The 24,866-nt window shown below is 42.5% G+C and overlaps 1 protein-coding gene across 2 annotated transcripts; it reads left to right on the top strand.

Moving 5' to 3' along the window:
* Positions 1-1,741: 1,741 nt before the first annotated feature.
* wnt8b (wingless-type MMTV integration site family, member 8b) lies at positions 1,742-9,051 on the top strand. Of its 2 annotated transcripts, XR_008805809.1 has the most exons (7): positions 1,742-2,102; positions 2,541-2,574; positions 4,043-4,181; positions 4,875-5,000; positions 6,634-6,776; positions 7,731-8,346; positions 8,390-9,051. XR_008805809.1 is itself a non-coding variant. In XM_056242923.1 (6 exons), exons 1-6 carry the CDS (start codon positions 2,032-2,034, stop codon positions 8,292-8,294), a joined length of 1,077 nt encoding a protein of 358 aa, XP_056098898.1. In that variant the 5' UTR covers positions 1,742-2,031; the 3' UTR covers positions 8,295-9,051. The 2 variants fall into 2 exon arrangements, 1 of the variants encoding a protein (XP_056098898.1); XM_056242923.1 differs by having other exon boundaries at positions 7,731-9,051.
* The last annotated feature ends 15,815 nt before the right edge of the window (positions 9,052-24,866 follow it).

Raw genomic sequence — 24,866 nt, forward strand, 5'->3', positions numbered from 1 at the left:
AATGCAAAAATGATGTATCGCATCAGAAGAATTGTTATAAACTAATGAAGTTTTAAATCAGATGTATCATTCGGGGTGGGCTCTTTTCTTGGCTCTTCTGTGATGAATGAATGACAACCATAAATATTGCTTCTCATAAATGTTTGATAGGTTGTTAGATTTCTCCAAATATAAGAAAAATATTCTCACCAAATGCTATATTTAAAACATTCACCCATGTTTAGGAAGAAGACACAAATTGACTATATTTTACAGCTCAATTATTTGTACAGTGACCTTTGATGTCTGGGAGCCTTAATGGGCACATTTTCAAGGAATGTTTTCATGTACCATAAACCAAAATTTCTATAAGTGGGAGAGTTTTACGAGTTGTTCCGTGAGTTTTGTTATGAATCAATATTAATCTTTTCTTAATTGAATAAAATGTGTGTATGTCTGAAAATGTTGTCTCAACGAACCTTCTTTTGGAACCCCGACCATATTTTATATTCATAAATCTTTGTGATAAATGGATGTATTTTGTAAGACAAAAAAAATGTAATACAGCTTATTCATTGCGATTCATCCAATGAATGAAACGTTCACCCGTGTGCGAAAATGTCTCTGTATCGCTGCATGAGCTTCCTGAATCAAATGTTTAAACATAAAATAATGATTTTCTATGGACCCCTAAATTAAAAGAAAATAGTTAACCTATTGAAATTTAAATATGAAAACTGTTACTAAACCTGTTGGTAGGCTACTGTAGTTTTATTTATATTTCATCTATGGGGAAAAAAGTAAAAACTTGCGAGCACATGCTAAAATCACTAAATAAATATGCATAAGATTTTAAGTAAAACGTCATTGCAACATCCATTTACAATCATGAATAGGCCAGATATATTTTGTTTATCATTTTCATTGATAAGATGAATCTACTCGCATTCAAATAGACCAAACAGTGGATTTAGAATATAGTGGCAAATTCGCTTTACTTCATATGAAAGCCTTTCAAAGCCTAATCCAAAAACATCCCTCTGGAATCTCCCAAATAACTTTCCTAATCCTAATTTGCACAAGAGAAGATACGCGGACGTCAAAGAAGCTGAACCTAAAGGTCATGAAGCGTCAACTAAGGACTAAACTGAGAGAAAAGGTAAAATAACAATTTTATGAAGTCCTCCTGAAAAACGCAAACACAATTATCCTCCTTATCTATGTTAATTCCAGCTGTTTATCTTTTAATTCAACTCCTCGCGCGCATGGATACATTTAGCATTGTGCCGTTTTATATATATATATATATATATATATATATATATATATATATATATATATATATATATATATATATATATAGCATGTGTGTGTGTGTGTGTGTGTGTATATATATATATATACACACACACTTTTAACACAGTCAGGCTAAACAAAAAAAGTTAGCCCCTGTCCTGCGCATTTATTTTTTAAACTATTTTACTGAAATTTAATTTATCAGCCTTTCTGTGCATTTAACCGGATTTCAGCGAATCTAACAACTCTATTCATACGTTTGAATTTAACTTGCCTATAAATTCCTGCGAACGCTACAAATAACATTGTCGTTTGATCCAGTAGATAATGTCAGTAATCCCTGAGCGTTATCAACCACAGGCCTACTGTATCAGCTCCTTTCATGCTGCTCTTGAAATTGAGTTTTAAGGCACAACCTTAGAGATGCCATCCTGATTTCATATTAATTCACTCCAACTGTTAGCACACAGGGAGCTCTTCCCAGCTATTTGTCCTGGAGGAGCCCAGGGTGCCCTTTTGATCATTTCAATCTCTCTCTGGTACAATAGTTCTGATTGGCTGAACGAGTAAGAAAAGGGAAAATCTTTAATTAAGTAGATAATCTCTTGTTGGGATGAGAGGAGCTCCATTTCAGAACCCCCTTGGCTCACACATGAGACCCCCAGCCTCTGAATTCTGGATGTAGGTTATATAGAGCTCTTGCAGACCCCTCTGCTTTCCAAGGTGAAGATAAATCTGCCAGTCCTCTCTCTCAGGATGTTCATGCATTTGGAGTTTTATTATTACGCTTTCATCCTGATGGCTCACATGAAGTCTTGCTGCAGTTGGTGAGTTCCGCGTTTAATTTTATTTTAGGCTGGCGATTGATTAATTAATTGATTTTATCGAACGTTTACATGCTGTGCTAATCTCTGGATTAAAAAAAAATCGGGGTGAAACAGAGACTTCAACTGATCGGTTTTCTGTTATGTTCCGTGATAAAGAAGCTTTGAGCCTCGTTTCATTGATTAGCATGCATGAGGAGAAGCTATGTTCTTCTTTTTTTAACTTTGGCTACATTGTGATGTTATATAATATATATATGACACACAATTTCCATTTGAAAATGTTACTTTTAATATCAGTATGCCTATTTGTAATTAGATAAACTTATTTTAAAATGTTTAAACATGATGTTTTATCAATTTGAAGTGTTACTTGTAATTTCAAAGGGAACATATGAAAGTTTTGGGTCATCTGACTTAATAGGCTGCTCTATCTTCCAGGTCAGTGAATAATTTCCTGATGACTGGTCCAAAGGTAAGCCAACATCTTTTGATCTGCTTTGCTGATCTTTACCAGGAGAGAGAAACTTCAAAATGTCCAAATCATTTATGGATGTGGGTAGTTAATGTTTGACGGTGACCCCGTGATCACAATGCAAGCAAGTGGCAAATTAAAAATATTCGCACACCACCATGTGCTGTATTTCTTGAACATGTATCTTTGTGGATTAGGTATTACTTGCTGCTTGGGGTGGACTGGACCATATAGCTTTCACACACTTCAGCTCATTCACAATGTGAAGTTGTGAGGACTTTTTACTGAGTGGCAAGGGAAGGGGGCCCAAGGGGCCTTTGGTGGGTGGTCATCATTAGCAACCCAGCCGCCCGTGAGAGCACTTGTGGTGCTGTCTCTTCTAAACCACTTGAGACATATTAGATTGTATGAACCACAGTTTCACAGTCACATAGACCCTTTTTGTTTACTTTTTGTGTGCATTTCTGATCAATCTCTGAGTTTGGATCATTGTGGAATTACAAGAAGAAGAAAAAACAATTACATTAAAAACACACACACACACACACACACACACACACACACACACACACACACACACACACACACACACACACACACACACACACACACACACACACACACACACACACACACACACACACACACACACACACAAACAAACAATTACCCTACTCTAATGTGTCGTTTTGGTGCTCTTTTTTTATAATAAAAAAAAAAGAATATCCAGCAAACATATATTTCAGACCACTGTGAAAAATATTTACATTCATACATTAACATATTTAAACCTTTAATATATTTATTATTATAGACAGTGAGGCCATTTTTGTGCTTTTTTACATTTTTAGGTAACACTTAACTATAAATACTAATTTGTTAACATTAAGTAATGCATTAATTAACTTACTATGATGCATATATATTTTACTGCATTTATTATTTGTTAATGTTGGTTAATAAAATAACAATTGTTCATTGTTTGTTCATGTTATTTCACGGTGCATTAACTAATGTTACCAGATACAACTTTTGATTTTAATGATACATTAGTAAATGTTAACATTAACTAAGATTAATAAATGCTGTAGAAGAACTGTTTACCGTTAGTTCATGTTAAAAAATTAAGTTAACTTATGTAAACAAATGAAACCTTATTGTAAAATGTTATCTAAAAAATAAAAAAGCATGAAAATGACTCCATTATATCTATAATAATAATTTTACGAATTATATTAAAATTTTAAATGAATTAAATATTAAATGTAAATATTTCACTATTGTTCCACAGCAACTTTTAAATATAATAATTTAATAAATTAACATACAGGTGCATTTATATATGAATTGTGCATGCTGAGAATAAAAAAAAAGCATCATTTGTTTTAGTGAGTTTTTTTTTTGTAACCACTTCATAGTGAGTGTGTATTTCATCCCAAATCTTTTTGTGTGGTTTGCATTGTTTCAGGCCTACTTGATCTACTCCAGCAGTGTGGCCGCAGGAGCTCAAAGTGGGATTGAAGAGTGCAAGTATCAGTTTGCGTGGGACCGCTGGAACTGCCCGGAGAGGGCTCTTCAGCTCTCCACCCACAGTGGACTCAGAAGCGGTGAGAACTATGACCTCTGTTGATGATCGTTTTATGTATATTGTGCTGTCAGACCTTTAAAAATGCATACATTTTAATAGAATAAAAGTGCAAGTGTGTGTTATGTATACTGTGTGTTTAGTGACTCAAAGCCCATCTGTATCAATCACAGAAACAGCTCTTAAAACAAACACATTGATCCTGTTTAAACCACAGAGAAGCGTCTCCCAATGTTGATGTGCCTGAAAACACTGCATTCTTGAGTCAATTAAACCCGGTCTGTTAATAGGCAAGTAGAAAAGCCACCAAGGGGATATTGTGCATCAGAATGAGTGAGTGAAATGGACGCCCTCTCAAGTCAAAGGGTGTGGGTCAAAGGTTTGCTTCGGACTCCTTTCATTAAGCATTCCTTAAGTGCCAAAGAGGGGACCTGTCGCAGTCCAGTGCCGACCCCAGACCGACAATACGTGTATATGAGAGTAGACCAACAGCGCTACTCTCTGTTTGATGCAGGGGAATAAGAGTCAAAAGCCATCCCTACTGAGATAGATGCTAAGCATCTGAGTAAATCATGATTCATGGTGTTCAGGATGTTAGTAAAAATTACATGCACTAGTGTTTGACCAGCATACATAGAACATTGTATTTCATAGACCAGATAAATAAAATGGCATTTGCACAGAATATTAATTTCAGTGTTGTTTCTAATCACAGCAAACAGAGAAACAGCGTTTTTCCATGCCATCAGCTCTGCTGGAGTCATGTATACCCTCACCAGGAACTGCAGCCTCGGTGACTTTGATAACTGCGGATGTGATGACACCAGGAACGGCCAGCGAGGTGATAAACTACGCCTCAACATAGATGGAAAGTCAATGTTCTGGGTTAAGCATGTTAACATCATTTTAATGTAGACAACCACTTACTAACCTTTTTTTTTCTGTAAAGTTATATTCAGTTTTACAACTTTGTTCCCATGAAAATATAATGGCTAAAACCCTAAAACAACAGACGTGATGAGAACAACATCACAGTTCAAATAAAACACAAGTTTTAACAGAAGAATTAAAGGGATAGTCCACCTAAAAATGAAAAATTTGTCATTAATTACTTACCCTGATGCTGTTCCAAACCCGTAAGACTTTTGTTCATCTTTGGAACACAAATGAAGATATTTTTTGATGGACTTTCTGTCCCTCCATTGACAGCTACGTATCACTTTGACGCTTCAAAACTTCATGAAGAGATCGTTAAACTAATCCATATGAATTGAGCGGTTAGTCCAATTTTTCTGAAGAGACACGATCGCTTTATAAGATGAACAGATTAAATTTAGGCTTTTATTCACATATAAACATTCATCAACGCACACATCAGTTGTGGTAAACGGAAGATCAAGCATGTTTGCTTGACGTGTGAGAACCAGTGAGGTTCATTCTTGTGTTATGCAGAACGTTTGAGTTTCCGCAAGAACCAATGAGGTTTGTTCTCGTGCATCAGGCAGGTTCGTTGAGCTTCTGTTTATGTTCACTGATCAGTGTTTATGTGAATAAAAGCCTAAATTCAATCTGTTCATCACATAAAGTGATCTTCAGGAAATTTGGACTAAACCTCTCAATTCATATGGATTAGTTTTATGAACTCTTTATGAACTTTTTGAAGCGTCAGAGTGTCAGTTGCGTAGCTGGTCTATGGAGGCACAGGAAGCACTCTCAGATTTCATTAAAATATCTTCATTTGTGTTCCGAAGATGAACGAAAGTCTTACGGGTTTGGAACGACATGAGGGTGAGAAATTAATGCCAGAATTTTCATTTTTGTGTGAACTCCCATTAATGTAAGTGCTTTTATACACTACTGTTCGAAAGTTTGGGGTCAGTAGGATTCTCTTATGCTCACTAAGGCTGCATCTATTTGATAAAAAAATAAAATAAATGTAAAATATTGTGTAACTGTTTTCTATTGTCATTTTAAAATGTAATTTATTCCTGTGATTGCAAAGCTGAATTTTCAGCAGCCTTTACTCCAGTTTTCAGTGTAACATGATCTTTCAGAAATCATTCTAATATGCTGATTTGGTGCACAAGAAGCATTTGTTGTTATTATTTTAAGTAAGAATACATTATAAAAAAGTCTGCTTAATATCCTTTTCAGGATTCTTTGATGAATATACAATTCACAAGAACAGCATTTAATGCATCCTTGCTGAATAAAAAAAAATAGAAAAATCTTACTAACCCCTATACTTTTGAAGAGTATAAATATAATTATATATAAGCTTCTTTAAATTTTTGCTCTTAAATTCTCCAATAATTGGCCCCATTCATAGTTTTTAAGGAAAAAGAAGTGGAAATATTTTTTTCTGGTAATCTATATTGTGCCATAAATGCAGGAATGGAATTTCCAAAAATTAGATGTCACATAAGTAGAAATGTTCAATTTAGTCTAGCCAAAACATTCTGTTGTCATCTCAGGTGGTCAGGGATGGCTATGGGGAGGCTGCAGCGATAACGTAGGATTCGGAGAGGCGATCTCCAAGCAGTTTGTGGATGCACTGGAAACCGGACAGGACGCACGAGCCGCCATGAACCTGCACAACAACGAAGTAGGACGCAAGGTATATGAAGTCATCTGGGCTGGCTGGGGCCTAAATTTCAGGCTCGTCTGTTGGCCACCAACAGCTCGCAGAGTGGCTTTTGAATCATTTTTCAGTGCTTCTAATGATAGCTTACCACCCAAGAGTTTCATTCACAGCCCCATAAGCAAGGTGCCACTCGTTCTCCCAATAGAGTGTGCGCTGTACCAGAAGGGCCTATTTACAGCCTGTGAATGTCCTTTATGACGAGGCCTTAACTTGAGATTCTTGGGATCAGTGGTGCAAGCTTAATTAGACGACCTAGGGGTCCGCACATTGCAAAGGTTCTGTATTCTGTTGCTTCCCAAATAAGTGTTTAGTTTTATTCTTGCAATAAGGATCTTACATTTATGTTGGTCTTTGTTGTACTTGAGAGAGCCACGGGGATCACAGCCATGTGGCTCAAGTGCTCTTTGTTTATCCTGTCTGTGCCCCGTCTGCAGGTTTTGTCAATTCATTGGCACCTGGAGCATCATTGTAACTGAAAAAATGTGAAAGAATTCTTTTTCACTTCCTCCTCAATGGACTTGCCACTGGGTCTGCCTATGACAGAAAACATGTTGACAATGGCTATGCAAAATAAATACACCCCTTTCCTGCGCCTAACAATCTAGCTCGATGTGAAACCCTGATTCTGCGTCTTGCGCCGAGTGAATGAGAAAAGAGGCGTTCCTTTTTTAAGGACAGCTGTTTGTTTCAGCCGAAGTCAGGAATTCTTGTACGACCACCAAGAAAAGAGAAATCCCCAGACTTGAACTTTGAACCACTTCCTCTTAACTCAGAGTTTCCTTCTGCTTGTTTAAGTGGATGTATAGGGTGCCTATAAAGAGCGCATTGTATATTTCGACTGATGAGTTCAATCCTAATTAGAATGTTTTGAAACATAGAATGCATGAATGAATGTGTTCTTTAACGTGAGATCCTCTCTTCAACCAGGCAGTGAAAGGAACCATGCAGAGGACGTGCAAGTGCCATGGAGTGTCTGGCAGCTGCACCACTCAGACCTGCTGGCTGCAGTTGCCCGAGTTTCGCGAGGTGGGCAACTACCTAAAGGAGAAGTATCACAGGGCCGTGAAGGTGGACCTGCTGCGTGGTGCGGGCAACAGCGCAGCCAGCCGCGGAGCGATAGCCGAGACCTTCAGCTCCATCTCGCGTAAAGAACTGGTGCACTTGGAGGATTCCCCCGACTACTGCTTGGAGAACCGCACTCTGGGCTTACCGGGCACCGAGGGCCGTGAGTGCTTGAGGAAGGGCAAGAATCTGAGCAAGTGGGAGAAGCGTAGCTGCAAACGGCTGTGCGGAGAGTGCGGCCTGGCTGTGGAGGAACGCAGGGCCGAGACCGTGTCCAGCTGCAACTGCAAGTTCCACTGGTGTTGCGCTGTAAAATGCGAGCAGTGCCGCAAAACTGTCACAAAGTACTATTGCGTGAAGAGGGCCAAACGGGTCACGAACGATAGTGCCAGCCGCAGGAAAAGCTATAGGTTGAAGAAGAAGCACTAGAGATGTCCTGAACTGTTCGCTACGGTGGTCTAGAAGTTAAGCAGATGTTTTTGTCTACAATACACCCTGAGCTTGAGAATGAAATAAGCTCAAAGGTTCATCTGAATGCTTTAATGGACACCTTCCAGAGCTGATACTTTAAACACATATTTGATCTGTATTATTTCATCTAAGCAATTCAAAATTACTCCTGTATACATTGTAGGATAGCACTGAACACCGCATCTAACCAATATATAGCACAATAGACTGTGAATAACCTTTTCATTCACCAACAGTGATGTACTTTGATGGATCATTTATTGGAATGATCATTTTTAAAGGAGTTTTGAATTCACGATTCGGGCCACTTCTCCAGCTTCCATCAGAATCATTGCTTGCCTAATGTTTTCTTGCCTGTTTTTTGCATTCTGATAATAGTTTTACCCTGATACTGTATATGAACTGTAAATAAGAGGAAGCACTTTGTATATTGTTAATTTATTGCACAGATACTATAGTGCTGTTTTTTCTATGATAGTTTCTTTCTATGTGTTTTTTTTTTTTACTTTGCTTTCATAATTAAAATTATGTAATAGGTGTCATTTTTTAATGTTTTCATTTATTTAGGTCAGATGAATGCAATTAACTGAGCCACTTGTTGTTTGTGTAGCAAACCATCCTCTGCTAATTTATTTTGCTCAGAAATAAATGTGCTTCATAATAATAATAATAATAATAATAATAATAATGACATTTTAAGTGTAAAAGAATGAAAGACCATATCGTAAATCCCAGTTCCACACACTGTAAAATTAAATTATTTACCGTAGACTGTTGGTCAGACCTAATGATTTCTTTGTCTTGGGCATATATAACCCTTTTCTTTCTGTATTCTTCAGCTTGATGTCACATAACCCTGGGGCAGAGAGACAATGAGAGAGAGCATTTAATTATAGTCTTCCTTCCTTCACGCCTCTCTCAATTTCTTCTTCACAAATGCCTCCTTTTCTGTCTTGGTAATCCTCAAAGCACTCCCAATGCTTTTGCGCTTGGATGTTTCTTTACTGTTTAAGACTAGTTTAATTAACTTTGTTGAGACAGAGGGAAAACATGAACCAAGTCGCCCCACAAATCATCTAGCATCTAATTTTGTATGCTAATCTCCTTTTTCATGCCACCATCTCGGGAGAAAAAAAAAATGTTGGGAAAATTTCATGTAGCCTGTGTTGGGCTTCCTGTGGATGTTTTATTCCAGGCCCACCTATTTGGCTCTTTTCAGTCCTCTAGGGCCTTCCTTTGCTCGATTTAACAATGAATGGCGAGCTAATCAGCTCCCTCGGAAATGCACTGCTGCTGAAGACGCTAATCCCTCTCTCCTCCTCCTTCAATGGGCTGTCGCCTTCAAAAGGACTTTGGGAAAAGGCTTTGCATGGATTCACACTGTTTGCTGAATAGAAGTTAGTTCAAGTATTGTACCCAAACAAGTAGGGTTTATAAACAAATACTTGCCAGCTACCGTCCCATCTGTAGAAGTGCCAACCCTACAGTAAAACACAGAGACAAAACTGTGGCCCTTTAAAAGTTGTAAAAAAAAATCCTGAATTCAGTCTTTTTTATTGGTGATAGCTTTTCCTGATGCGCTCCTCTTTGCTGTGGTTTCAATGAAGCACCTCATTGACATCTTATTTACGAAAATCAAGATCAAAAATACTCCCTTTGACACCTTGCTAATTTTGAGTTGAAGTGAATTCCTCCTACAATTTATTGTCATTTGTTAGGTTAGGCAATAAGAGCAACTCACTGAGATATTAAATTGAAACGTGTATTTTGATATTCACATTCAAATTTCACTTAATCTTTAAATTAATTAAAGCAAAGTTAGCATAAAATAACCAAGGACTGGAAAACATCCTATAAATGCATACAGTGTTGTATAGTCTCTTTGTTTAGATATGTCCCCTTAGAAAAATTGCATGCATATCATGACCTCAACTGTTCATCTTGCCAAGCTATGATTTCAAATACAAAACAAGAGGAAGTAAATCTCAAAATTAGACAAGCTAAGTGATAAAACGGCCCCAAAGGCATGGTTGAAAAATCAAGCCCCAGTTGATTCAACCTTAAACCCTACTGCTAAACTTCCGTTTTTTATTTGTTCACATGAAAGCAGGGTCATGACTGGAAGGTTGGCCTTGCCATGGATGATTTGCAGTGGGGCTTGAGTTTGAGGTGGCTGAGAGTGAGGTGACACACTGGAAGAGAACAAGATTAGACTTCGTCATGTTTGGCATGTACCATGTCAGCTTAGTTGTCGGCTGAATTCTGAGATGTGCTTAGAAACAGTTTTATGTAAATGTGTGCATTTAGCTACTATTAATAAAGATCTATTACAAAAATATGTAATTTTTTATATTGTAATATAAGATTATATGGAAAATGATCCTGCTTATGTTGCACTTTTTTCTTCTTTTAATTTTAATATGTTGAGAATGATATATAGCAGAGTGGCTTTTGGGCATATACTCTCTCAGCTCACTTAAATGATGAAGCAATCCATAGAAATTGGGAAAATTACATTTAATGGCTCTGAGAAACCTTGACTAATAGGATTTAAGACTTAAGACATCTGGGGGAAGAACACCAAGAGGTGGCTAAGGTCAGCATGGGTGTGAGTGAGGTGGTGGGTGGGAAAGCACTATTTGTCTTCTCCCTTTGACATTCCCCTAGTTTTGTACACCAGTTGGTTCACATGACTTCCAGATTAAAGGCTATACCCCAAAATCACAGCTAAAATATTTAAAGCTTTATCATGGACAGTTATTTGATACCTATTCCTAAAGTTGTCAGCTATTCACACAAGGATAGCACAGTTGTTGTTGTTTTTAAATATCTGTCTTTGCAGATGCATGAAAACATTTATTTGTATTAACAGGTGCACTTTGAGAAATATTTGAGTTTGGCATAATAGTTCCATCTGCTGGTGAATTAATTATTGCCACGACACGATTGCTAGTTCATAAAGGCTAGGCCCTGTCCCAAATGGCACCCTAAACACTTGTGGCGTGCTTCTCAATACTCAAATTGACGCTTCCTTGTTTCCTCGCTCCTCCATCCTCCAGCCTGTGACCCAGAAACCAATCAAAGAAAGGACATCTCAATTCTCTAATTGCACCGCGAAGAGGCGAGGAACAAGGATTGAGGAAGCTTTCAGCGGAGCTATGAGCAAGGATGCACAGATGTATCCTGTGCGGAATTCTTTCCTGTTGAAAAACCTGACGCACATATAAATTCTCCTCCCCCTTCACATCTGTCACAATAATTTTAATTCTTTGCCATTTAAATAAACCTTTCATCTCACATATTTCAACAAGACATCTTCCTTTAAATGACCAAATAAAAAAATTTATAATGAATTTTTAAATTACCAAATTTCAACAACATAAAAGGGCATTTCCCTTGAGCGCAGCTGATGACGCTTAGAAGTGAAGCTTGAGTGATCAAGAATGTTCCAAAATACAAATAAGATTTCCTTTGATTCCTCCGTCCTCATTTTCTTTCCTTCCTTCTCTCGCTTCCTAATGGGTTGGGGCTGAGACACGAGGATAGGAAGCGAGGAAAGGGACGAGACTGCGTCAGTAGCTGACACTACAGGGGTTCTCAAACATTTTGGAGCCAGGGACCCCTTACAGGGGAAAAACATTTCCAAGGACCCCCTCATATTTATAACAGTGACTGAGCCTAAAGTTAATGTGGGAGCGGTTAATGAAATATTTTGACACAAATAGTCTCGACCCAGGGTCATATGCAGGGTTTTCTAAATAGCATACTGAGGTCCCAAAATTGATCTTGCTAGGGGGGTGCACGTGCATCTACACGTGCATTTTAAGGTGTTTTTAAGGCCAAATTTTTTTACTTTTTTCTTGATATACCCAGAAAGAATGGAAGTGCAATGTGACAACATGTCCCATAGGTGGGGCACATTGTAACATGACCATATGACAGATTAAAATGTTATCTGATCTAATCAAACAAATATACAAGACAAACAAAAAAGCTATACAACATAGTTCAAAACATATTCATTGTAACGCAGTGTGACAACATGACCCACTTGCACAACTGGGATTTACGTTGTGCCCCGCTATCCCCTATATTTCCTTTCCCGGTTGATACTTTGCAAACTAATTGTTTCTGTCGTTCGTTTAAAACTTCTATAACAGCTGTTTAGTTTAGCGATTTACATATTATCTCGCACTTTATGACCGAATAACTGAAGCGTCATGCGGAAATTCGCGCTCGGCTTGCAGCTTCTGTGAACATAAACCCGCCTACTTTGATTTAATCTCCGACTCAAACATTTTGACATTGACGAGCGCTGTTAGTCTGCTGAAACCGCTCAGATGAGAAGGTCAGTTATCATCATCGCGATGTTTAATATCCTTGCAGCACCAAATTAGAGTTAATATTAGGCAATTATTTCACAACTTTCATTATACACATAGAAAAATTACAGAGGCCCGGACCTCAGGGACCTCAATTGTGGGTATACGACCCTGTCCCTATGCACAAATTTATAATTTACTATATTTTTTCAGAAAATAAGTTGCACCTGAGTGTGTAATACTTTGTTGCGTTCTTGAGGCGTAGTAGGCCTACTTCCCCTCACTCCACAGCAAATCCTTAAATTAATGGTATTCAGAACAAAACGAGAATGAAAAATAATACTATTAATAGATAATAATACAAATAATAATAATAATAGTATACAGACAACATTTATTTAAAACATCAAGTCTAAACGAATTAAGTTGAATCGAAACTGAAACTGCAGACGTTGGGCTCGTGCATCTCTCATTCGGTCCAAAGTTTCCATATTTGCGATGTAGCCTAACATTTGGATGCTTAACTATTTATGTAAAGAAAGCTTCATGCTTCAGTCCCAATATAGGCCTACACGTATCAGCATCTTCACATTTGGAGAAATGAGATTGGAACAACAGCAAGTCGACAGTATTGACCGTCACTGCCTTCATAGTGTACAACAGACAAATTAAATTAAGCAGAACTTTTTATAAGTTCGGTGAGTATTTTATTTTGATAATGAACAGGTTTTGATGTCAAATTAGCAGTGCTAGAACTGACATATTGTGCGCGCACACGAGACGCCGGCGCGAACACTTGGATTTTTCCTCAGCAGTGGAAACAAAGGAATACTCTTATTTATGGTCATAAAGATAAGAGTACATCATTCAAAAAGGCAAAGTGTCTATTTTTTATTTGTGTATACATTAAAAATGACTACAAAATGTCATGCCTTTTAAAAATAAAGAACACAACAGGATGCGCGTTCTGCCGTCTCTGTCTCCTTTCTGGCGCACGTGCCCAAAAATCGACCAAAACACAGCGAATACTTGACGCACAGACATAAGAAATATAGATAGATTATCTATCTATAGAAACCTTTAAGAGCCTACTTTTTTTATTATTTGACATTAAATGCATTATATAAGTCACTTTGGAATAAATAGCAAGTTTTCAGATGCTAAAGAAAACATGACTTACAGTCGGGAAAAACGGTAGGCTGTTATAAATTATTTCGCGGACCCCCTGGCTATAGTTCACGGACCACCAGGGGTCCGCGGACCCCACTTTGAGAACCACTGCGTATAGGGAACCCATATAGCATGGTGACATTGATACAATGTTGAGTTTTGATCTAAACCATCATTTTGGTTGAGATTGACATTTCAATGTTTAAAGTGTGCTGGATCAGCATTGACATTTTGATGAAAGCCAACAACACACATAAGTGGAGACAGTGACATTGAACTAACAGTGATTTGTAGTTGATGAGCACAAGATCATTCAGGCGTATCTCTGCAGAACACTAGTGGGTGTTTCTCGATCAGTGGGGCGTTTTCAAACCACAATGGGCATTTTCAACCGCTTTACCCGATTTGCTGTAATCCACTGTGGGCTTGGTTTAGGGGTGGGCCTTCATGATTTTAGCAAGTCTGTTGAAAAATGGTTGAAAAACATTTACCTGTATTGTAGTTTGAAATTGGCCACTGATTGGTAAACGCCCATTTTGTCTTTGCATGTGCACTTTTCAATAGTCTAATGCTTCCTCATTAGAGAGAAAACAGGTGCATCCTATACAGAAGTCTTGTTTGTTGAATCACCTGACATACATGACTTCTCTAGCACAGTTTCAAACAATGGTGCATCTACCTTATTTCTCTGTTCCTTTGTTTTGCATGCTTATTTGCGTTTGTGTTGTTACTCACTGTAATTAGATTACAAAGTTATTAAAGTGTTTGAATAAAGCATCTATTTTTCTACATTCTTAAAAAATGCATCTTGCTTTAGTAAAGTTTATAGGAATTTCCTGAATAAAGTTAATTCATTTAACAGATTTCTTAAGGTGCAAGAGACATGAACATGAGCAAGAATGTTAACATAGCCCATGTCTTGTCTCGGTCAGTGCTTGCATGCAGAACACATTGCTCCTTTAGTAGGAGTGAAGGCAGATGAAGATGGACAATTAAAAAAGCACCCTCCTGATAATGCTGACATTGATCATACATTGAGTTGTTGTCGACAGCATAATCACCTGACCTGGGACTTGATGATATCCTGTATCTTATCACTGCTTAATCAGGTAATCATTCATATTCCTGAATCTGTATTAAATTTGAGAAATAACTGATTTCCATTCAGTTTAGCTTGTTTCCACTGAAACACAATAACAAAAAAACATCTAGTGTTTATTAAGAAACTGACTGACATGGCTATTTTGTGATATTTAAAGAGATCGGGGTCTACATAAGGTGAATATGCAGCTTTAAAGAGATAGTTCAGCCTGAAATTAAAATTATGTCATCATTTATTTACCCTCAAGTTGTTCCAAACCTGTATGAATGTCTTTCTTCTGCTGCACACAAAAGAAGAGTGAATAATGTCGGTAACCAGACAGTTGATGTTAGCCATTGACTTCCATGGTAATTATTTCCTACTATGGAAATCAATGGCCACCGTCAACTTTCTGGTTACCGACATAATTTAAAATATTTTATTTTGTGTTCAAAAGAAGAAATAAACTCATACAGGTTTGGAACAACTTGAGGGTGAGTAAATGATTACAGAATTTTCATTTCGGGCTGAACTATCTCTTTAAAGGGGTCATATAATGCCATTTTTGTACAAGCTAATATGATTCTTTAGGGTCTAAATTAAAAGTTTGTAATATACTTTAATTAAAAATTCTCATTAGTATTGTAAGAAAACGAATCGGTTACCTAACGTAACCTCGGTTCTCTCTAGAAGAGGGAACGAGTATTGCGTAAGCTAGCTTACGCTGCGGGAAAGATTCATCTTTGCTGAGATATTGAAGCCAAAAAATTATTTCATAATTTGTATCCATACACAACGCAGTTCCTCTGCGGCAGACCTAGAGCAGGCTAGCTAGCAGCTCATTGGTTCGCTCAGAGAGAACTGCTTAAGCCTATGGGAGAGCGGGGCTGAACCCGCTTCCAATGAGAGGCGCCCGCGCGCTCATTGCGTCATGGCCCGCCAGAATGGGCGTGGCCATGGTGTATATAACAGTCTCTCCCAGGCTTATATGTTGATTTATTTCAGCGTGAAGCGAAACGCTAGTAGCGCAAGCACGGCCGGGAACGCAATACTCGTTCCCTCTTCTAGAGAGAACCGAGGTTACGTTAGGTAACCGATTCGTTCTCTTACGAGAGGTTCTCTCGTATTGCGTAAGCTAGCTTACGCTGCGGGAACACCTGGTCAACGCCGTGCGCGCTATGAATCCACTCATGAATCCCAGGGTGATACCGGGGGATTTTTAACGTGGAGTGAATGTATTATGAGGCCGGCAGAGCGGGCACATGAAGTGTATACATAAGCATGTATGAGGCCGGCAGAGCGGGCACATGAAGTGTATAAGCATTTAAGGAGAGCACAAGGGGCGAACCGGTTGTGTGAGGGACTCCCAGTAATGCAGCTTCTTAGGGAGCTGGTCGTTTAGACAGCTAGTAATTTTGCCTGCAAGGCGGGAACTTCCAAGTTGTAAAATCTGACAAAAGTGGACGGGGAGGCCCATCCCGCGGCCACACAAATGTCATGAATGGAAATTCCACAGGACCATGCCCACGATGAGGCCATGCCTCTAGTGGAGTGCGCCCTGATGCCCAGAGGGCAGGGCAGGCATTTAGATGCGTAAGCAGAGGCGATAGCGTCTACTATCCATCTAGACAGTGTCTGTTTAGAGGCGGCCAGACCTTTGGTGCGCCCCCCAAACGACACGAAAAGCTGCTCAGCGCGTCTGAACGCGGCAGCGCGCGTAGTGTACAATCTCAGAGCCCGCACCGGGCAGAGGAGATTGGCGTCGCGCTCACTATCGGATGAAGGCAGAGCCGATAGGGAAATAATCTGAGCCCTGAACGTGGTACCAATCGCCTTCGGGACATAGCCATGTCTAGGTTTGAGAATGACAACAGAATCATTCGGACCAAACTCGAGACACTGGATGAGAGCGCGTGAAGATCCCCCACGCGTTTTACTGAGGACAGAGCCGTCAGAAAAACGGTTTTGAGCGAGAGGTATTTTAGGTCCACAGACTCGAGCGGTTCGAACGGGGGTGCTTTCATAGCTTCGAGAACTATAGAAAGATCCCAGATAGGAACCGAAGGGGGGCGCGGAGGGTTCATCCTCTTAGCTCCCCTGAGGTAGCGGATGACTAACTCGTCTTTGCCCAGGGACTGAGCGCGTCGGGGTTCAGAGAACGCCGCGACGGCTGCCACGTAAACCTTGAGAGTGGAGGGGGACCTGCCCTTGTCCAGCATCTCTTGAAGGAAAACAAGCAAAGACGGCACCTCGCATGACCGTGGGTCCAGATGTTTGTCGGTGCACCATTTTGAGAACACAGACCATTTAGACGCATAGAGCCTTCTCGTGGAAGGTGCTCTAGCCTGTATGATAGTGTTTCTTACTCCTTCTGGCAAATCAACGAATAGTCGTTGATCACCCATGCATGTAGCGCCCAGCGCCGTGGATGGGGGTGCCAGATCGTGCCGCGAGCCTGAGAGAGGAGATCTGCTCTGACTGGGATGGGCCACGGGGCTGTCTGCGACAGCTGAGTGAGCTCCGGAACCCAATTCTGACTCTCCCAACGCGGGGCTATGAGGAGCACCGAGTGGCGTGTGTCCCTGATCCTCTGAATTACCTGTGGTAGCAGAGCGATCGGAGGGAATGCATAGAGCGGGCGGCGAGGCCATTCCTGGGCTAGCGCGTCCTCGCTCCTTGAGAAAAATATTGGGCAGTGAGCGTTCTCTTCTGACGCGAAGAGGTCCACCTCTGCTCTGCCGAATAGCCGCCACAGTATTTGGACCGTTTGTGTGTTCAGGGACCATTCTCCTGAGGAGATGAGGTTCCTGGACAGTATGTCTGGACCGTTGTTCAGATGGCCCGGCACATGCGTCGCTCTGAGCGAGAGCAGGCGGCTCTGAGACCAAACTAAAATGCGGTGTGTCAGTAGGAAGAGATTCCTGGACCTGACACCGCCCTGACGGTTGAGATAGGAGACCACAGCCATGTTGTCCGAACGGATCAGGACGTGGTGTCCCCGAATGAGCGAGAGGAAGCGCGAAAGCGCGTTCTCGACCGCAAGCATTTCCAGACAGTTTATGTGTAAAGGGCTTTCCTGTGTCGACCAATGGCCGAAGGCCGGTGAGCCCTCGCAGACTGCACCCCAACCCGTGTTGGCTGCATCTGTCGAGATGACTTTTCGGCGAGAAAAGGTCCCCATCGTGACGCCCTGTCGAAACCATTCTGCTACTGTCCATGGCTGCAGCGCCGTGAGACATGTCTGCGTAACTCTGATCAGCTGGCGGCCCGTGTTCCACGCGCGGTGGGGTACACGGCTGTTTAACCAAAGCTGAAGCGGACGCATGTGCAGAAGGCCCAGCTGAAGCACAGCGGAGGCTGAGGCCATGTAACCCAGCATCCTCTGAAAAGTTTTCAGAGGTGAGCGGGTGCCCATCTGAAACGAGGCGGCCAGTCGCTGTACACTGCGCGCGCGCTGTGTAGACAGGCGAGCCGTCATCGTGACCGAGTTCAAATCTATTCCTAGAATGGAAATCGATTGACTGGGTTGAAGGGAGCTCTTTGTCCAGTTGACAGAGAGGCCCAGCGTTTTCAGATGGTCGAGGAGAACTGCGCGGTGCGACAGAAGCTCCGTCTGTGATTGGGCCAAAATCAGCCAGTCGTCCAGATAATTCAATATGCGCAGCCCCTGGCTCCGCAGGGGGGCGAGCGCCGTATCCATGCACTTCGTAAATGTGCGGGGCGCCAGAGATAAGCCGAACGGGAGAACGGCGTATTGATAAACATGACCCTCGAAGGCGAAACGTAAGAGTGGCCTGTGACGGGGATTTATCTGGATCTGAAAATAGGCGTCTTTCAGGTCTAGAGAGATGAACCAGTCCCCCTGGCGCACCTGCGCGAGGAGTTTCCTGGTAGTGAGCATCTTGAACGGTCTCTTCATGAGCACTTTGTTCAAAGACCTGAGATCTAAAATCGGTCTGAGGCCGCTGTCTTTCTTGGGAACCAGAAAATAACGGCCGTAAAACCCCGACTCGGTCATAGATGGTGGGACTCTCTCTATGGCGCCCTTTTGCAACAGCGTCGCAATTTCTGAGCGGAGCGTGCCGGCGGCCAGCGGGCTGACAGTAGATTCGAGCCGCGCGCGCGCACGAGGCGGGTGGCGGCGAAACTGTAGCAGATAGCCGTTCTTTATAATGCTTAGTACCCACGGGGAAATGCCTGGAATGGCTTCCCACGCTTTGGAGCATGCGGCTAGTGGCCGAATGGCTATATCGCCCTGATTGCTGCACATAGCGGGCTGGACACAGTGTGTGGGCGCGCTTTGAATGTGTGTGGCAACGGGATTTGCACTCAGAGAGGAGTCTATGGGCCGTGAAACAGAGCGAGCAGAGAGGGGACACGCGCACGAGCTCGTGGGCGTGTTTATGTTCTCTGATATTAGAGCGGGCTGTGCCCGTTTCATGTGATGGGGCTCTGATAGAGACACGGGATATGTTATGCTTGTGTGTATGGGTGAGCACATGATTGTGGGCACATTTTCTACACAACTGGCAAATTTTCTCTTTTTGAGATCTCTCTGGGTAGCCGTAAAAACGGCTTTTTGTCGCTCGCAAGCGGGCTGGGACACCGGCTTGTTTGTGGCGGTCAACACTACAGCAGTCGGCGAAATAACGGGGACTGGCAGAGGGCGAAGCTTTGACGGCGGTCCGGCCGCAGCGGGAGAGCACCGTCGTTTTCTTGACTTTGCTAGGCAGACTTCTGATGATCAGGCTTCAGCGTGATCTTAGGTCGCGGGCCTCGTGGGGGCGGCGGTCTGCGGCGGCTGTCAGAGCGAGAGCGAGGGCGGCCGCCCTGTCTGCGCTGGGCTGTTTGAGTCTGCGGAGGGGGGCGCTGTGGTGGAGCTCTGGCAGGAGGCTCGCGAGAGCGGCCCGCGGAAGAGCTAGCGCGGCGGGGCAGAAACAAATTCATCGCCTGAGTAGCTTTCTGGACCTCAGAAAAGCGATCGACGATTCCCGTGACAGCAGATCCAAAAAGGCCCGTCGGGGAGAGGGGCGCGTTAAGAAACGCGGCGCGCTCAGAATCTCCCATGTCGGCGAGCGTGAGCCATAAGTGTCTCTCGGCAACACAAAGGCTGGCCATGCATCTCCCCAGAGCTTGTGCGGCGGCTTTAGTGGCGCGAAGGGCGAGGTCCGTAGCACTTCTCAGATCCGTGACAGTGGGGGAGGGGTTTCTACCGCCTTCGGCCCACTCACGGAGAATATCGCTCTGTAATACTTGGAGGACAGACATAGAATGTAGCGCTGCGGCGGCCTGACCGGCGGCGGCGTAGGCGCGAGCATGAAAGCTCGAGGTCGCTCTGCAAGCTTTCGAAGGAAGCGTGGGGGAAGAGCGCCATCTAGCAGAGGGCGGGCAGAGGTGTGCAGCGACCAAGTCCTCGACGGGCGGCATGGCTGAGTAGCCTTTTTCGGCGGCTCCGTCCACCGAGCGCAGCGAGGCGGATATATCAGAGCGGTTTCTAGCCGAGAGCGGGACATTCCAGGACTTTGTCAGCTCTGCGTGAAGTTCAGGCAGGAATGGAGCGGCCCGGTTGCACGCGGGGGTCGAGCGCCGATGAAAAAAGCTGTCGTCCATCCGGTTCGGGGCCTGCTCGGGTGGAGGAGACCACTCGAGACCGAGGCGTTCGACGGCCTGTGAGAGGAGGCGCATTAGTTCCTCCTCTATCCCGGCGCGGATCCCCGCCGGTTCTCTCATGGATCCGAGAGATGACCATTCTTCACTGTCTGATGCGAGCAGTGAACAGGAGTCCTTCTCCTCCGCGGCGTCATCGGAAGCGACAGAGCGGCCACTCGGCGGCAACTGTATGTCCGGCAGGGGCGGGGAGGGAGAGCGGGAAGCGGGAGGCGGCGGCGGCGGCCCGCATTGTTTCGCTGGGGGCTCCGGCGGCCTCTGGGAGCGGCGTTTCTTCTTGCGCGGCGAAGAGGAAGGCGGCGCGGGAGCGGATTTTGCTGCCAGAAGTCGTGCCCGCAGGGACGACAACGGCAGGCTCTCACAGAAGTCGCATCCTCCATCCGCGAGGGCGAGTTCTGCGTGCTCGAGTCCCAGGCAGAGAGCGCAGATGACATGGCGGTCTCCGTCCTCGAGACGAGCGCGGCAAGAGCCGCAGGAAAAACGAGACATCTTTAAAAAGACGCTCGGCTCTTTTAGATATAATAGAGAAAAGAGAAGGATACAGTCGTCGGATGGCGCTAGCTTGCAGGGCGGCTGAAGGTGGCGAAGACGGCCGGCTTCTTCAGGGTCCGGGAGCTCGCTAGAGTGATGCCTTCTCGACGGCGACGGCTTTTCTCAGGACAGCAGAAGCGTGCAGCTTGCTGAAGATGAAATGAATCAACATATAAGCCTGGGAGAGACTGTTATATACACCATGGCCACGCCCATTCTGGCGGGCCATGACGCAATGAGCGCGCGGGCGCCTCTCATTGGAAGCGGGTTCAGCCCCGCTCTCCCATAGGCTTAAGCAGTTCTCTCTGAGCGAACCAATGAGCTGCTAGCTAGCCTGCTCTAGGTCTGCCGCAGAGGAACTGCGTTGTGTATGGATACAAATTATGAAATAATTTTTTGGCTTCAATATCTCAGCAAAGATGAATCTTTCCCGCAGCGTAAGCTAGCTTACGCAATACGAGAGAACCTCTCGTAAGAGAACACTTATTTTACCTGGTCAAAAACAGCTCTGTTTTCAGCATGCCGTTTCAGTGCATATGACTTTAAATGATCATGAGCTTTGCTGACTCCGCCCCTCTGTTCTATGCGTACACCAGAGCTCTGGCGTACACCATTTGTAACTCAATAAACCTGGGATTATGAATTATATTGAGAACGTCATACATAGAAAACATGCCGTAATGTACCCTGAGTGTAAACCTTAGACGCATTCATTGTGAAGCGTGCAGCTAGCGATTTGCAAAGATTAATATATTAATATAAAGTTTAATAAAACGTTACACTCACTTCCGTTCTTCTGGAGATTCAGCAGGAACACGAATATCTGGTAGCAGCTACCGATCCATTTTTCATGAGCAGCAGCTTAGCAAATCCAGCTTTATACTGATCCTCGTCTATAAAGCAGTCTGGTGAGAAATGATTCGCGCAAACATGAACGCATTGACATTGCTCGTGGGGAATATTCCCTTCGAAAACAAACTCAGCCACTGCGTCTTCAGCGGTTCGGATTTAGGAACATTAAAATGACTGCTGTGTTCGTTATTACACCCAAGAACAGAACACCACAATCGCTTAGACGCCATTCTGCTCATAGACAGTGCTCCAGCACATCAACAATGACCGCGCCGGTCCGCGCAGACTATGATTGACAGCTCTCTCATGGAGCTGATCTCACCCGCGAGGGCGGGTCTGTGCTGAGACGCTCCTGTCAATCAACAATCGTGGGAGGGGCTTCCGAGCGTGTGACGTCACACGGTCGAACGGCTCGATTTGAGGCAGGGGAAAACATATAAGGAGATTAAAACAAAACCACTGGATGGATTTTTATCATTATATGATGGTTGTGTACAGACACTGCCAACACACATTTCAGTACAATCAACTTGTAAAAGTGCATGCACCATTATATGACCCCTTTAAAGAAATTTTCATTGAAAAAAACTAAGATATTTTTTATTCTACAAGATAAACGTGTTATTTGAATGCTGTAGTTTCACAGAAAATGAACTGAGATGTAGTTAATGGCTATAGCTCAGAGGTGTTTGTTCCTCTTCATGAAGAGTTTAGCTCCAGCACCTGGAAGTGTTCATTGATCTGATGACCTTGATTAACTGCCGCAGGTGTGTTTAATTAACGCTGGAGATAAAATCCGACACCCCTGCTAGTGTTTTCTTTTGATATTAAAGCATAGAAATAAATAAACAGAATTTTATGATACTATAATTGTAGTTAGAATATTTTGTTTTCAGTGACTTTAAAAAAAAAAGTGAATCATATTGTGTTTAGTATATTAACATTATACACTCACCGGCCACTTTATTAGGTACACCTGTCCAACTGCTCGTTAACACTTAATTTCTAAGCAGCCAATCACATGGCGGCAACTCAGTGCATTTAGGCATGTAGACATGGTCAAGACAATCTCCTGCAGTTCAAACCGAGCATCAGTATGGGGAAGAAAGTTGATTTGAGTGACTTTGAACGTGGCATGATTGTTGGTGCCAGAAGGGCTGGTCTGAGTATTTCAGAAACTGCTAATCTACTGGGATTTTCACGCACAACCATCTCTAGGGTTTACAGAGAATGGTCCGAAAAAGAAAAAACATCCAGTGAGCGGCAGTTCTGTGGGCGGAAATGCCTTGTTGATGCCAGAGGTCAGAGGAGAATGGCCAGACTGGTTCGAGCTGATAGAAGGGCAACAGTGACTGAAATAACCACTCGTTACAACCGAGGTATGCAGCAAAGCATTTGTGAAGCCACAACACGCACAACCTTGAGGCGGATGGGCTACAACAGCAGAAGACTCCACCGGGTACCACTCATCTCCACTACAAATAGGAAAAAGAGGCTACAATTTGCAAGAGCTCACCAAAATTGAACAGTTGAAGACTGGAAAAATGTTGCCTGGTCTGATGAGTCTCGATTTCTGTTGAGACATTCAGATGTTAGAGTCAGAATTTGGCGTAAACAGAATGAGAACATGGAACCATCATGCCTTGTTACCACTGTGCAGGCTGGTGGTGGTGGTGTAATGGTGTGGGGGATGTTTTCCTGGCACACTTTAGGCCCCTTAGTGCCAATTGGGCATCGTTTAAATGCCACGGCCTACCTGAGCATTGTTTCTGACCATGTCCATCCCTTTATGGCCACCATGTACCCATCCTCTGATGGCTACTTCCACCATGTCACAAAGCTCTAATCATTTCAAATTGGTTTCTTGAACATGACAATGAGTTCACTGTACTAAAATGGCCTCCACAGTCACCAGATCTCAACCCAATAGAGCATCTTTGGGATGTGGTGGAATGGGAGATTCGCATCATGGATGTGCAGCCGACAAATCTGCGGCAACTGTGTGATGCCATCATGTCAATATGGACCAAACTCCCTGAGGAATGCTTCCAGCACCTTGTTGAATCTATGCCACGAAGAATTGAGGCAGTTCTGAAGGCAAAAGGGGGTCCAACCCGTTACTAGCATGGGGTACCTAATAAAGTGGCCGGTGAGTGTAGAATGTGACTGTATGTATTACAACTGAATTGATTCGTTCTTGAGTAACATCATGCTTTCTTTTTCAGATTTCAGAGAACCCAAAGGAAAAGAGGCAGAATCTGATGATGCAAGACAGATTTTTAAAAACCTGAACCGCTGGACCTGTAGTTATGATGACATCAGACTTCTGAAGCCAATTTTATTTTTAAAGGTTGAAATGCTTTTGTCCTATTTCTCCCCCTTTCTTAAAAAAAAAATGATATTTTAATATATTTGTTGTCATTGATTGAATAAAATAAATTGACTCAACTGCTGGAAAGGTGTCATTTATATTTGAAAAGGTTTTCGACAAATTTTGAAATGGTCAGGAATTTGTTGACGCACCATTGAAGTGTGATTGAAATATTAATGTTATTTCAACATTAATTGGTACATCAGATGGCAACATTGTTTGACATTCCTTTTCAGTCTTTCAACAAAATGTATTTGGAATCAACATCACATTGTAACATTGATCAAACCATATTACCAAAGATTATTTTTTGTTAATTTCAGTGTTAATTCAACAGCAGTGATTTAGATTCAACATCATAGTGTAACGTTGATTCAACAATATTACCATTGGTTATTTTTGTTAATTTCAATATTGATTCAGCATCAGTGATATAGAATCAATCATAGTGCAACGTTGATTCAGCAATATTACCATTGGTTATTTTTGTTAATTTCAGAGCTGATTCAACAGCAGTGATGTAGATTCAACATCAT

The sequence above is a fragment of the Rhinichthys klamathensis genome, unplaced genomic scaffold (assembly GCF_029890125.1).
Source record: "Rhinichthys klamathensis goyatoka isolate OS25496 unplaced genomic scaffold, OSU_Roscu_1.1 h1tg000764l_1, whole genome shotgun sequence".
NCBI classification, from domain to species: Eukaryota; Metazoa; Chordata; class Actinopteri; order Cypriniformes; family Leuciscidae; genus Rhinichthys; species Rhinichthys klamathensis.